The 15,345-nt window shown below is 40.5% G+C and overlaps 1 protein-coding gene across 1 annotated transcript in view; it reads left to right on the top strand.

Annotated features, from left to right (window-relative positions):
* Window positions 1–14,946, top strand: part of LOC135202432 (uncharacterized) — a 215,236-nt gene extending 200,290 nt beyond the window's left edge. Inside the window, exon 4 of the mRNA XM_064231828.1 lies at window positions 14,642–14,946. Coding sequence (XP_064087898.1) covers window positions 14,642–14,845 — 204 coding nt within the window. The 3' untranslated portion in view covers window positions 14,846–14,946. The remainder of the gene's footprint in view (window positions 1–14,641) is intronic.
* Window positions 14,947–15,345: the final 399 nt, after the last annotated feature.

Here is a 15,345-nt window from a genome sequence, read left to right as displayed (position 1 = left end):
AAGGTGCTAGGTCCTGCTCCTCCCACCGGCGTTGCCGGAGTGGAAGCGGTGGAGGCATGGAGAAGGCATTGGCTCGGCGGGAGCGCGAGCCTTCTCCTTTAGAAGCCTTGCTTCTAGAGCTTCTTCGGAGTGAGAAGAACCGCTTAGCTTTCACCGCGTCGGCGTAGGAAGTCGAAGACTTCCTAAGCCGAAGAAGACGAAGACGACTTCCTAGAAGTTGTCTTAGCTAGCGTCTTCGGTTCTCTCTGTCCCTTCACCTTTGGGGGTACAGAGAGAGCGGGAGAGAGCGGGTAGGGATCTCAGATCCCACAAAGCCTTGGAAAGAAGCGCTCGAAGAAGGGACAGGAGAAGATCCAGGAGCACCCAAGGAAAGACCTTGGGAGCCCGACACACCTACCTCAACCAAACAAATCCTCTGCCCCTACCGCCATGGGCTCGATGTTTGTTAGGTCCAGGGCAGCGACGTCTGGGACCGACTCCTGGGAAGCTACGACCCCAAAGGATTGCTGGAGATCTTGCTGGATGGAGGCTATAAGAGGGGCTGCGGACAAGGGTTTGGGGTCAACATACCCCGTTGACTTGCCCGCAGGGAAGATATGGACGGCCAGTTATCTAAAATATAAGGCTGGCCTTTGGCGCCGTTCTTCCCGAAGCCGCCCACCCACGCTTTCAGGGTGGCGAGGGCGACCTCCCTCACACCAGTAGCCTGAAAGAAAGGGCGAGATGAGCTTCTAATGGCGGAACGGGGTTAAACAAAACTTATGACTAAGAGTTGTTAGTAAAATGATAAGGAAGCCTATAATGGACTTACCCCATCATCCCAGCTGACCGACTAGGTCGTAGCAGATGGCGGCAGGCTTCTGGGTGCCAGACGATCATTCTCGTTAAATGACGTGGCACAAGGGGCGTGAGACCTGCACTCATCGTGGCCGCAGGGGTCGTTACAACGTCGCGTTGCACGCCGGGACCTGACAGTTGGTAGCCTGTAAGTGGAAAGATACCATGAGTATCAGGAAAACACTTACAGCCTAACAGTTTGCTCCGCCTGGTGCCGGAGCGATAAAGTTAGATTAAACCAGAGCCCCGCCATAAAACGTGTGGTAACAAGGTTGGGTTAGTGTCCTAGCTATAAAGCTCCGCTGATGGCGGGGACACAAAAGGAAACCAACCATGAGTGGTGGTAATTGGAAACCACGGGATGGGGGGAAAAATGCGGGGATGGTAGATATATAAATAATAAAATTAAACAATTCATCGTAAAATTAGGGTATATCCTTAAAATAACAATAACAAACCTTTCCCCAACCCGTCTACTAGAAGAGTGCGCGGGTAAGAAGCAAGCTCCCTTCCGGTAGCGGGATGAGAGATGTAAGGATATAGTAGGCAAGCACCGACCACTAGTAGTGCCCACCCTGCCCGCTGGCGGAGCCAGTAATCTATAACCAAAGGTGCCCCGGCTGCGACGGAAGGCTCCTTTCGTTATAGCGAGGGAAGGTGGCTGAGCAACTGGGGAGGGGGGAGGAAGGTCGGCGTAACACGGCGGGACGAGAGAGAGAGAGGGGGGGGGGGATGGCCTACTCCTCCCCGCCTCACCGACTACCCGCTCGGAGACCCGGTACCTCATGAGTGGTCGCCCCTATACCCCCCGCTGGGAGGAACCCCTGGCCACCTCAGAGAGAGAGAGAAGAGAAGGCGACTGAGGTTGTCATGACAACCAAGGGGTCCCCCAGCCCTCCCTATATCAGGTAGGGAGGGATGGGGCAGGGCAGGGTAAGGTGCGATGGAACACGTGACCCAAGTGGCCTAGGCCGCGAGCAACACAACCGTGGAAGGGCCACGTGAACCAGGCTGTACCAATACAAGGAACATGCACCTAGGCTAGCCTAACACCCCCTAAATATAATATATATACATCGAAAAGATGGAAAAGACACTTTTAGTAAAAGAGAAAGAAGCCCCAGGAGGAGGCAGACTGTTTCCAAGAAACAGAAGCCTACTCGGAGCCAGCGATAGCCGATGAAGAGCAAGAGCCGGGATGCTGGGCAGGAATAATAATAATAGCCCTAAATACCAAACTAAGAGAGATGGTAGGGGGGGCTAAACTAGCTAAAACTCGATGTAAAAGACAATGAACGTAATATAGTAAGCCCATAAGTATAAGAAGTCCCAGTATGGAGGACCGGGAATTCTTAACGAGGCAGCATGGCGCCACCACGAGACAACCGGGAAACCGTATATGACCTATTAGGAGGAAAATACTGTACCCGGAAGATAAAAATGTGGTAAAACATTACTTATGAGTTACTTAACTTAGCCGTTGCAATTGCAGAGCGTTCCATGGTGAGAAAAGGAAAAATCCCGAAAATAGCACAGCACAGAAAAATAATGCGTTCTGACGCTAGCGCTAATAATTAAGGATGTCCGCTAGGGGCGCTGCTGTCCGTGGCGTCCTCTAGTAGTAGTAGTAGCGGCTGCATCGCCACCGTTGGTATCAGCTCTCTCTTAAGGGGATTCCTGACTGGAAGTTCTAATTGGTGAATGGTCTCGTGGTAGTGATTCCCACTCGCCCCTATTACCATAACCGACACTTCTTTTTAAGAGTGAGCGAGTCCGTTTTACTGACATTTTCTTAATTTTGTTTTTCTCTGGTAATTTTAGATTAATTTTACCTAGAAAGAATGATATTAAGGATCCTTTCATAGGCCGACACGAGCTGAGCCCAGAAATATAGTTTGTATCCTAGGTTTTAGATAAGCCTAGAATAAGAAATATTCCATGCTTAGCTTAACGTTGATTATACTAGAAGAATTAACCCAACCCATATAAAACAGTAACATGGGTTAGTTGAATGAATTATTTCAGAAAAGTTTATTCTGAATGGCATGCCATTTTAGAATTAAAATTTCATAGCCTTTGCAAAAGGACTAATAGTTTCATTAATACAGCCATATACAGGTTTCAAAACTAACCTAAACCTCAAAGGGTTTAAGTTAAAACTGTTAAGATGGAGTATGCTAATGATACAGGGATTTATAGAGTTGCCACTTTTTAAAAAAATTTATACTAATTAGTTTCTAATAACTGTTTTTTTCTACCATGGAACCTTAGTTTTTGTACATAGTCCATTCCGGAACCTCCCACAAAGTCCGAAATGTACAAAAACCAAAACAGTAATTCCCAAAAGGAATAATGTAAATACCATTACAGGCAGTCTCCGGTTATCAGCGATCCAGTTTTATGACCTGTCTAGCGCCATAACATTGGCGATTTATGGCGCCATAATGTGACAAGTTCCAGTTATCGACGCCAAAAGGCACGTTATGGCACGCCAAAAGGCCATTATTGCGCCATAAATCACTGAGTTTCAGGTACTGGCGGTTTTTTATCAGCACACCCCCGGGAACAGAACCTTCGCCGATAACCAGGGACTGCTTGTAATGCGTTCCAGGTGCCCCCCCCCCCACCCCCCAAAAAAAAAAAAAAAAAAAAATTAAATACATTTTATAGGGAATAAACAGTTTTAAAACGATGAGAAATAAATATAAAGCAATAATGAAAATTTAACATCACTCTTACATTTATGGAAGACTTGTTAGTACATGGAAGATGGAGTGAAGGGGAGAAGGAGGAGGAGAGCTTATTGTTGGAAGGGAATCTCCCTCCAGAAGGATTTCAGGTATCAAGAACCTCTCTGGGTTATTTCTCTGCTTTGCTTCTTCTCTTTGGTTTCTACTGGCACCAGGACCAGCTCGAGAGTCACTGGACTCATGTCACACCACAGAACTGTCCAGAGACATTTGTTTCTGGCGTCTCTTTAAAATCTGCCTAAAGTTGAACATGTCGTCGTGGCGGAATCAAAGCTAAGTAAAAAAAAGCAAGCAAGCTCCCCACAGTTACATTAATTGTACAAGCTGAAAAAATATCCCACACTCACACTTTCCATTTTACGTTACTTTTAACCTGCAGGACAATTGGTTCAATGAAATGCCGAACACACAAAACACAAACACGTACTCACCTCTGGCTCCAGATACTCAGGGCTAGGCTGTGCTGTCCGCTGGATATAGGCTAGCCAAGACACAACCACCGCCAATAATCACACCACAAACCCCACAACAAACCGACAAATCACCGAGCAGAACACCTACAGCTCGAAACAACACGACACCCACACGACTTACCCCAGCACAACAACCCGCCAACACCAACACTGCCCCAACCACCACTCACAGACACGGAAATGCACGACCAACCTCTTCCACTTCACCACACCCAGACAGACACACACACAACAACTTTACAATTACAACACCAAAATCAATCAAATAACACAACATCAACTGACCCCCAACGGATAACTGCTGCCAAAACCAACTCTATGACTTCACCGAACGCCTTACTGCTTTCGACTCTCATAACACACTCCTGCCACTAATCTACACAACAGAGCGCCACAACAGACACATGCTTCTGACCGCCATTTAACCACTCCCATTTATTGTTTCTCTCTCTCTCTCTCTCTCTCTCTCTCTCTCTCTCTCTCTCTCTCTCTCTCTCTCTCTCTCTCAACCCTTGGAGACGTTGTCAAATATAAACTACTATCATTACTCCTCCATATTACCTCCCCCATTACATTTGACAACTTCTCCTTACACTCGCATCATCCACACTAAATTGCCTTTCGCAACTCCCAAGGATCCTCAGATGCAGGCCCCCTGGATCTTGTTTGAGGACCATCCTACATTCTTTCAGTTACATTGCTATTCACTTCTTCCAAACCACTGTCATTCAAACTCTCATTACCATCCTCCCAAATCCCATTCACTACTTCACCAATATCTTCTAACTATAGTTCCAACATCTCCCCTATTTTGGCTACCAAACCACTCAGTTCATCCATACTTCTGTCAAACTCTCGCAAAGACTTAACCATCCTATCAACTACCTCCTTACTACTCTGTTTCCTTCTCACTGAAGTCTCATTTGTCCCTGTTAACTTAAACCCACATACACTACAAGTATCATTCATTCCCTCAAAGTCATCTTTAGCACACACTTTATCTACCTTTGCGCCCTACTGCCAACCCCCTTACCACGCCGTTCATGCTTTTCCCTTCCACTTCCTCTCTCCACACTTCTGTTTTCTTCCATACTCAACCAAGACCAACTGTCGATCTCCCAGACCCATTTGTTCACCGACAGTCGGCTCGTACTTATTCACACTCAACCACTCACTCATTGCATTCTCCTGAACATACTGTTGCATACTAGAGGACCCATACAACTGAATCCCCTTAACACCTAGTTTCCCGAATTCGCAACCTGACTCATCCTCTTTTGCTTACACACACTCGCTACATGACCTTACATTCTACATTCAACACATTTTGCCTGCTGTTCTTTACACATCCTAGCATAATGCCTGTTCTTCCCGCAATTACCACAAACCTCAGTCACACGGGTACCCCAACATCCACTTGCTATATGCCCTACTTGCCCACACCTGTAACATCTAATATCCCTATTTTTCTTACACTCACTCACCAAATGCCCTGTTTGCCCACACCCAAAGCATGCTTCCAACGCCCACTGAAATTCATTCTTCTTGTGTCCTGGCTTTCCACACCTGTAACACTGCTGCTCTCGTTCACAACCAACCTACCCTACTCTTCCAACGCTTGCACTCCAATCTCTCTTAGGGTTAATCATACTTATGTTACTTGCTCTAATGCTCCTATCATCCACTCGCTCCGCCATTCGCCTTGGCCCTTCTAAAATTGCCTCCCTATAGCTCTTAAACTCTGGAATAACCTCAGCTACTTCAGTCCTAACACTAACACTTCTACTCTCTTTCATACACCTATCTGACTCATAATCCTCTACTATTTCCAAAATGTCGTTCCACGTCAACCTTTCATTCAGCCATCGCATTTTCTCCTTACGTTTAAGATTTACAAACTCGTACACACACTCGGGCACAGTCGCTAACAACTTCCTCACTAACTCTACACTCATTTATCCCTTCGTCCCCAAACTTTTTCCTGGCCAACGTTTCCAACCTGTACATATACATTGACATCGACTCGCAAACATTCATTCTTACCTCATCAAAACCATGTTTTCTCCTATATCTAACACTACTCTTTATCTTCTTTGTCTGTTCCACAATCCTGGCTTTCACACACTCATACAGCACATTCCCTACACTCATCATTACCCCATACATACTCAACAAAAATCCCATCAAAAAGCTACCCAACTCTCTTGCCCAGACACTCTTGTTATCTCCATACTTAACCACACAATACTACTCATATTCCTTAAAAAGGTCCCCTATGTCCCTACTACCATATTCCTCGTATTGTGCACATCTAGGTATCTCTCTCATATATACAGCCTTTCGTACTTCCTGCTCACTCTCACTCTCACTTTTGCTACTTCCATTCTGACCCCTTTTAACCTCGTCGGAATGCAACGAATCAACTTCTATACTAACATCCATGCTCTTGATTATGCTCTTACCCTTCTTTCTAACTACCTGTTTCCACTCACCACTATCTAAATCACTCTCAGCCCTTTCCCCAATGTATTCAGTCCTAGTCTCATCCTGTCTGTCATCCTTACTAGCTTTCTTTCCCTTAGTCTTCTTCTTTTCTTCAGCCCCCTTCTTATTCTTGTCCTTAGGTTTATCCTTATCCTGTGTCTTTCCCTTCTTTCCCTTACTTATCACAACCAAATCACCTTCGTCACTCGTAGTCTCATCCACTCACTCTTCCACTTTCTTTACCACTCCTGGCCTATCACAAGTAAGCCTACCTCCTGCAGCTCCCTCTCCCATGAATCCCTTCATCATTTCCTGCATCATCTCTTGCACTGCATTCATCATTACCCCAAATTTTTCGTCCATTTTCTCAAACCATTCTCTCTTCTGCTCCTTTCACCACTTCTTTCATTTCCACTTTTGCACTCCTTAGCATTCCTCTTATTTCCTCTGCCTCGCTCTTCAGCTCCTCACACTCTACTCTCAACCTCTCATTCTCCACTTCCAATCTTTCCTTAGCTTCCCTCGCAAACCGTAACTCCTCCTTCAACCCTTCCATCCCAAATTTTCTGACCACTCATACACACTAGCCTAGACCAATCGTCCTGCAGTTGCCACACCAGCAGTCCCTGTTCACGCGCCAAAAATTACTGTGGCGGAATCAAAGCTAAGTAAAAAAAGCAAGCAAACTCCCCATAGTTATGTTAACCCTTAAACGCCAAAGGGGTATAATAAAAATCGTCTCCCATATGCCGAGGGGGTCTCGGAGTGAGCGCTGAAGCGGAAAAAATATTTTAAAAAAATCACAGCGCGCTTAGTTTTCAAGATTAAGAGTTCATTTTTGGCTCCTTTTTTTGTCATTGCCTGAAGTTCAGTATGCAACCATCAGAAATGAAAAAAAATATCATTATCATATATAAATAATGCGATATATGATAGCGCGAAAACAAAATTTCATATATAATTGTATTCAAATCGCGCTGTGAGTAAAATGGGTAAAGCTAATGAGTTAATTTTTTTCATTGTATTGTACACTAAATTGCAATCATTTTGGTATATAACACATTGTAAAACAATCAAAACAACACAGAGAAAATATTATCACAAAATGATGCATGAATTCGTAACGAGCAGACGTAAAAAAATGTTTTATTAAAAAATTCACCATAAATCTAAATATTGTTCCAGAGACTTCCAATTTGTTTCAAAATGATGATAAATGATTAAATATTACTATACTGTAAGAGTTTTAGCTTACGATTGCAGTTTTCTACCATTTCGTACGAGTTAAAGTTGACCGAATGTCGAATTTAAAAATATTTTTTTTTATATGCAAATATTTCAAAAATGAGAAAAGCTACAACCCTCAATTACTTTTTGTTGTATTCTACATGAAATTGCACACATTTTCATATATAAAACTCTATGAAACGGAGCAAATATTCTGAGAATGCGACGTACGCATTTCGGAGATTTGTGGCGGAGAATCCGCGTGCGGAGGGAAGGAAAGATTTTTTTTTTTTAAATTCACCATAAATCTAAATATTGTGCTAGAGACTTCAAATTTGTTTCAAAATGAAGATAAATAACTGAATATTACTAGACTGTAAGAGTTTTAGCTTACAATTGCGTTTTTCGGCCATTTCAGTAGAGTCAAAGTTGACCGAACGAGGTTTTTTCTATTTATTGTGATTTATATGCAAATATTTTGAAAATTAGAAAAGCTACAACCTTCATTTATTTATTGTTGTATTCTGCATAAAATTTCGCACATTTTCATATATAAAACTTTAAGTAACGGCTAATTTAAAATGATGCAAACATTACGACAATCGCACGTATGATTTTTTCGGAAGAGTTACCACACGGACGTAAGGAAAATGTTTTTTTTTTTTTTTCATAAATTCACCATAAATTGAAATATTGTGCTAGAGACTTCCAATTTGTTGCAAAATGAAGGTAAATGATTGAATATTATTAGAATACAAGAGTTTTAGTTTACAATTACGTTTTTTTACCATTTCGGTCGAGTCAAAGTTGACCGAAGGTTTAAATTTTGGCACATCGTTATTTATATGAAAATATTTCAAAACTTATAAAAGCTACAACCATGAGTTGTTTTTTCTTGTATTCTTCATGAAATTGTGCACATTTCAATATATAAAACTTTATGTAACAGCTAATATAAAACTGTGCAAACATTACGACAATCGGACGAAAAAATTTCTGATTTTTTCGGAAGAGTTACCGCGCGGACGTAAGGAAAAAGTTTTTTCATAAATTCACCATAAATCAAAATATTATGCTAGAGACTTTCAATTTGTTGTAAAATGAAGGTAAATGATTGAATATTACTAGAATATAAGATTTTTAGCTTACAATTACGTTTTTCAACCATTTCGGTCAAGTCAAAGTTGACCGAAGGTTGATATTTTGGCACTTATCGTTATTTATATGAAAATATTTCAAAACTGATAAAAGCTACAACTATGAGTTGTTTTTTGTTGTATTCCACATGAAATTGTGCACATTTTCATATATAAACTCTATGTCACGGCTAATATAAAATGGTGCAAAAATTATGTCGGTGGTGGGGGGGGGGAAAAAAAAAAAAAACGAAATTAATTTCTGGAGTCTGTCTTCGCTGATTCTTTTTAGTGCGGCAAGAAAGAAATTCGCGCTTGCCCACCTGGGTAACGATTGTAAAGAAAACAACATCTTGATCTGTGAACTCCCAGCATTCCCCAAGGCGCGTGATTCAAAAGTTTTGCCTAGTAGGCCTATAACTATTTTTCCGCAAATTTAAAAAAAAACTTTTCTGTCGACGTTTCATACGTCGGTTCGGCACCCGACAGACAATTTTCGTCGGCGTTTAATACGTCCAATCGGCATTAAAGTGTTAATCATACAAGCTAACAAAATTTCCCACACTCACACTTTCCCCTTTACGTTACTTTTAACCTGCAGGACAATTGGTTCAATGAAATGCCGAACACACGAAACACAAACACGTACTCACCTCTGGCTCCAGATACTCAGGGCTAGGCTGTGCTGTCTGCTGGATATATGCTAGCCAAGACACAACCACCGCCAATAATCACACCACAAACCCCACAACAACTTTACAAACTGACAAATCACTGAGCAGAACACCTACAGCTCGAAACAACACGACAACCACACGAATTACCCCAGCACAACAACCCACCAACACTGCCCCAGCCACCATTCGCAGTCACCGAAATGCACGACCAACCTCTTCCACTTCACCACAACCAGACAGGCACACAAACAAGAACTTTACAACACCAAAATCAATCAAATAACACAACATCAACTGACCACCAATGGATAACTGCTGCCAAAACCAACTATATGACTTTCACCGAACGCCTTACTGCTTTCGACTCTCATAACACATTCCCGCCACTGATCTACACAACTGAGCGCCACAACATACATACGCTTCCGACTGCCATTTAACCACTCCCATTTATTGTTTCTCTCTCTCTCTCTCTCTCTCTCTCTCTCTCTCTCTCTCTCTCTCTCTCTCTCTCTCTCACACGCAACCCTTGGAGACTTTGTCAAATATAAACTTACTCCTCCATAGCGTTGCCATTAAAGATGTTGAAGAGATGGATCATAACATATTTGTTGGGATGATAATTCGCCTCAAAATCTTTTACATCAGTCCCCAATGCTTCCCAGGTTAACCCTGCAGAGGAAACTAATTCTTCAAATGGAGGTCATATTCTTACAAAAGAGTCTTCAGTTGGATGTCATATTCTTACAGAAGATTCTTCAACTGGAGGTCATAATCTTACAAAAGAATGTGATGTGGATATTGCTACTGAAATGACTTCAATGAACCCAGAAGGTTCAGGGATACAACTCTCATCTTTTCATGGGAGAAACCTTCCAGAAGGAATTCATTCACCCATGACGCTTTCATAAGCTGAACAGGATCTTTCCCCCAAAAGGGATACAAAGGATTCACTTAACCCCAATTAAATTACTACATTTTCAGAGGGGTATATGTAGTAACTCACCCAGGACCTCTGCCCCCTGGGTAACAGATAGTTACAGTTCAGGTGTGGATGTTCAGTCTAATTACGCAAGCTCCCCCAAAAGGGATACACAGTTTGCGGCATTTGATCAGTTCGTAAGGAAATTATGAGTAACTTCAAAGATGCCCTTGCCACAGAGCAGCAATACTATATTATGGACATATTACATGATTCTGAACAGGAAATAAAGGAAAAAAGTCAGTGATGTACAATCCAAAGTGTAAAGTACTGCATTTTGCAACCGTTAGGGAGAGTGGAAACATATTCTTCCCAAATAAGGTCTAAGATTAGAATTCCAACTGGAACCAACAAAGTGGCCAGTTCGGACTATGAAACCTTTGATCAGATTATAACAAGAATCTGAAAATATTGCAAACAATTTTACAACACTTCATACAGTTAGAGAGAGGATGATACGCATTACGAAAGCAACAGCATTTTTCTGGTATTCTGGAGAAATGTTTTCTGGCAAGGCAGAGGGAAGAAGATGAATGAAATGTCCAAGATGACAAATTATTTTGTTTATCAATACAGTGAACCCCCTGTATTTGCAGATATCTCTGTGGAACATACACCCCCATTATTCTCAGAAAATATGCCTATTCGCAGTATTTTTCTATGAGAAATATCCACAAAGTCCTTTTTTTTATTAATTTCATCGTAAAAAGCTCTTTTTGTGATAAAACTATGAAAAAACCCGGTATAAACATTTTTAACCTCTTCATTACCGAAAGTTTGTTTGGAGGTAGGCGGGTACCACCATTCAAGTCTACTACACCGCCCCGGGTGCATAAAGGTGGTACGAAAAGTACCACTAAAACTCCTCTTCTCAGATAGGGACTACCAATCATTCTGTAATTTTGGTTTGAAGAGTTTGGAGCAAAATAAACAGTATGACACGATGCCAGACGTATGATGAACCCAAAAAAATATTATTACTGCTTATAGTAGTGTGTAGGTGACAGATGAACTGCGTCTCAACAAAAAATCACAAAACCAGACAAGCGTAAACATGTAATAACTTCTACCCAAGTATAAAACCAGTTGCATCATCATTTACTGTATTTATTTATTTATTCACTTATTACATTTTACAAGTAAAAGATATGAACACCAGATAAATGAAGGTAAAAATAAAGCCTTCTAGTAACTTTATATATAAAAAACCAAACCAGAGAAAAAGTGAAAAAGCAATTTTTTCTGAGGACAATAAACTTGAAAAATTAGTTCAGATACCCCTGAAGTTGTTTTCTGTGATGAAACTAATCTTAGAAAACGACATCGACCAATTTTTGAGAAATATACTATAAAATTTGCGATTTCCATATTTATCGGCGGGGCTTTCGCTTTAGTTGTTGCTCTTTTTTTTTTTTTTTTTTTTTTTTTTTTTTTTTTTTTTTTTTTTTTTTTTTTTTTTTTTTTTATTACGTGCTTATTTACTGTTCTATTTTGATAATACTTTATGTGCATGTTCCAGGTGGATATACCAACATTCTGTAAGACCGAATTTCTATTCAAGACTGTAGTTTTCTCACCAACCACCAGTGTCCCTTGTACAAGGGACACTAGCGAGAGATTTGGATAGGCAGCAAACGCAATGTTTACATTCTGCTCACCCACCCGGTAAAGAAGGGGTTAAGGGTTTTTCCTGAGTTTTAACTAACAAAATAGGCAGTTTTAAGTGTTTATAATGGTTTCAACTATTTGCCGGTTCTAGCTATTTGCGGCGTGTCTGGTACCCATTCCCCCTGAATAAGGGGGGGAACACTGTATGCAAAGAACTGAAGAAGGTGCCTGAAAACAGTCATTTGATGACAAAAATTGAAATATTAAATCTAATTCAATATTCACAGACATTTGGAACATCCCCCCAATGACACCAGTCCATCATTCACATTCATACAGTCAACCATATCCACACTTCTCGGGTACAACTAATCGCACAGTGCCTTCACCAGGAGCTGCAAGCTCAGTTTCTGAAACAATCAGAATATGTACCTCTATATTTTTGAGTAAAATTACTGATTTAATCTGTACAATTGTTAATGCATGATGTGTATTAAAAAGAATGTTCTATACAACTAATAAATGATTTACCTTAAAGTTATTTTGATTTTTCTGCTGGTAAAATAGGTTTCCATATTATCCCATTTGATGAAATGTCGTCCTTACTCAATGTAAGTATATCATCAAAAGATTCAATGGACATTCTTTTTGGCTCATAATCTCTCAGTTTTGGATAGTGCCATGAGCATACCATTTGTATGCCTGTCCCTTAAAATAAGGTGGTCTGGTCTTTTCTTTCACCTCTGCCACTGGCATATGCGTCTTATTTCCTTCACTTCCATTCTGTTACTGAATGAACTGCGCCAGTAACTGCCATAATGTATTTGGTCATCACTTTTTGCATTTGCCAAGTCTCCACCTTGTGTGAACAGGGCCTTATTGTCCTCTGGCCCATCATCCCTGGCCAAGAATGAGGATCCTTTAAGAAGGAAATCAATTACTATAAGAAAACTGAAATTAGCAGACAAAACATTATGCCCAGTTCAAGCACTTACAGTTTACCTAGAGGTCACGGGAAACATCCCAGGAAGCTTATTTTCCTACACCCTAGCATGAATAAACCACACTCTATAAAGGCTAACTATAATTTTAGTACCCCTTATTAAAAAAACGAAGCCCACACTCCTTTCCTAAGTTGTGTGATTTTAGGAAAGTAAGTTCGTCGTTGGTCTTCTTCAGAAATGTCTCTTTCAAAGAGGTCTCCAAATGTACAGGGTGTTCATCTGAAACAATATTCCTAAAACATTACGGCCATGAACTCGAACAAATTTTACTACATTGTGTATCATATGTGATATGGTTAGCCCTGATCCCATAGGCACCACATTGGAAAACCCTAACGGGTGGGTATACTGACTATCGGTGGGGAAGGTGCAAAAAGACTGCAACCATACCCAGCATACTTAGGTAAGTCATTACAGAACTTCACCCCAAAAATGTCATTCTTGTTTAGTTTATTGTTGTTTGTTACTAAAACCTGTGGCTTGACCTCAGACCAGAAATGTTTTAGTTTTTCTCTCTGGGTTATAGGAATTTAAAGTTTTGAGAGCTTAAGCCTTTCATCATCTGTCAGTATCTTTGTAATGCTCCTTTGAGGACGAAAACAGCAACTACGCTATAAAAAAATCAGGTTTTGACATAGGAAAACCTATTTTTGGTAGCCGCTTTAGAGTTCTCAAAACCCCCACCTTCCCTGATGAAAAGGCATGGGAATTGGGTAAGAGATCATTCTATGTTGACCAACAGAGTAATGGTCCATGTTCCTTTAACCGGCCCGGTGGCAAGCAAGATGGCCGATGTGCATGTACATTAGTCACTTTTTTCCAGTTTTTTATGTGGAAAAAACTGGGCTCAGCCCCGCTGATGACAAGAGAAAATTACCTCTTGTCTTCAAGTCCATCATACTTGATCACCCGTCTTAGTGTTTATCATTACAACACAATAACCGACTATAAGACCAGGCTAAAAGATATCTCTTTGATATTAGTCTAGTCACCATAGAGAGCGCTGCCACACCATATGAAGGGTAACTCTTTTGAGGACATGACAGCAATTAGCAAAAATAAGTTTTTCCTACGTCAAAACCTGTTATTTTGAATTGTGGCAATTTCATACTTTTGGGGTATTTTATCTAATAACTAAGAAAGGTAATTTGAATACTATGTTAATTTGAATTATGTAAATTTGTTTCACTCAGTTGTAGACCTGGCATACTTTTTCTTTATGACTGAATGACCTCAATACATTCAAAGTTATTGAAGCAGTTCTTTGGGTTTACTGTATACATACATGGATCTTCATATTATTGACTTGTTTCTTTTGAAAGAAATTTTTGTATATCATATATAGTTATTAAACAACTTTATAATTAGTTCCTGTAACTATTGGTTAGCACTATTCTTAAAAACTGTAGTTTTGAATTTTGATTTTATATTGGAAGAGTACTAAATTTTCTACCTTTTTACAGTGGGACATAGAAGAAAGCACTGAAGAGTATGAAGATGAAGTTTTTGCACCAGCTAATTCTGAAGAAATAGATATTATTGTCTTTACAAATGTTAATAGGCTTGACAATGTCAATGTAAGTGTTTTATTTGTATTGTCTGTCCTGGACATTTTATCCTACTGCATGTACTACTTTTCTGTAATAGTGTATTGCCACAATAACTGATATGCTATATTACATAAGTGATTATTGTATTTTACAAAAATACTTTTTTATATAGTTATAATTCTGAATGATCTGGCATTCTTTATCCACTGACAATAATGTTATTTGGACCTGAAATAAATGAATTAACCCTTTAACGCCGATTGGACGTATTAAATGTCAATATAAATTGTTTGTTGGGTGCCGATTGGACGTACAGTACGTCGATATAAAAAAGTTTTTTTTTTTAATTTGCGGAAAAATAGTTCTAGGCCTACTAAGCAAAAAATTTTGAATCACACACCTTTGGGGGATGCTGAGAGCTCCCGGATCATGGCATTTTTTGTTTATAATCGTTACGCAAGCGCAAATTTCTTTTTTATCGCACTAAAAAGTATCAGCGACACATCTCAGAAAAAGGATTTTGACGTAGGAAAAATCTATTTCTGGGCGATTGGTTCGTGTCGCCCAGCGAAATAATCCTTTAGTTCATTATTTCTCAGGTAAATGATCTAACAAAT

The sequence above is a fragment of the Macrobrachium nipponense genome, chromosome 30, assembly GCF_015104395.2.
Source record: "Macrobrachium nipponense isolate FS-2020 chromosome 30, ASM1510439v2, whole genome shotgun sequence".
Lineage (NCBI taxonomy): Eukaryota > Metazoa > Arthropoda > Malacostraca > Decapoda > Palaemonidae > Macrobrachium > Macrobrachium nipponense.
This window is presented reverse-complemented; position numbering and strand designations above follow the sequence as displayed.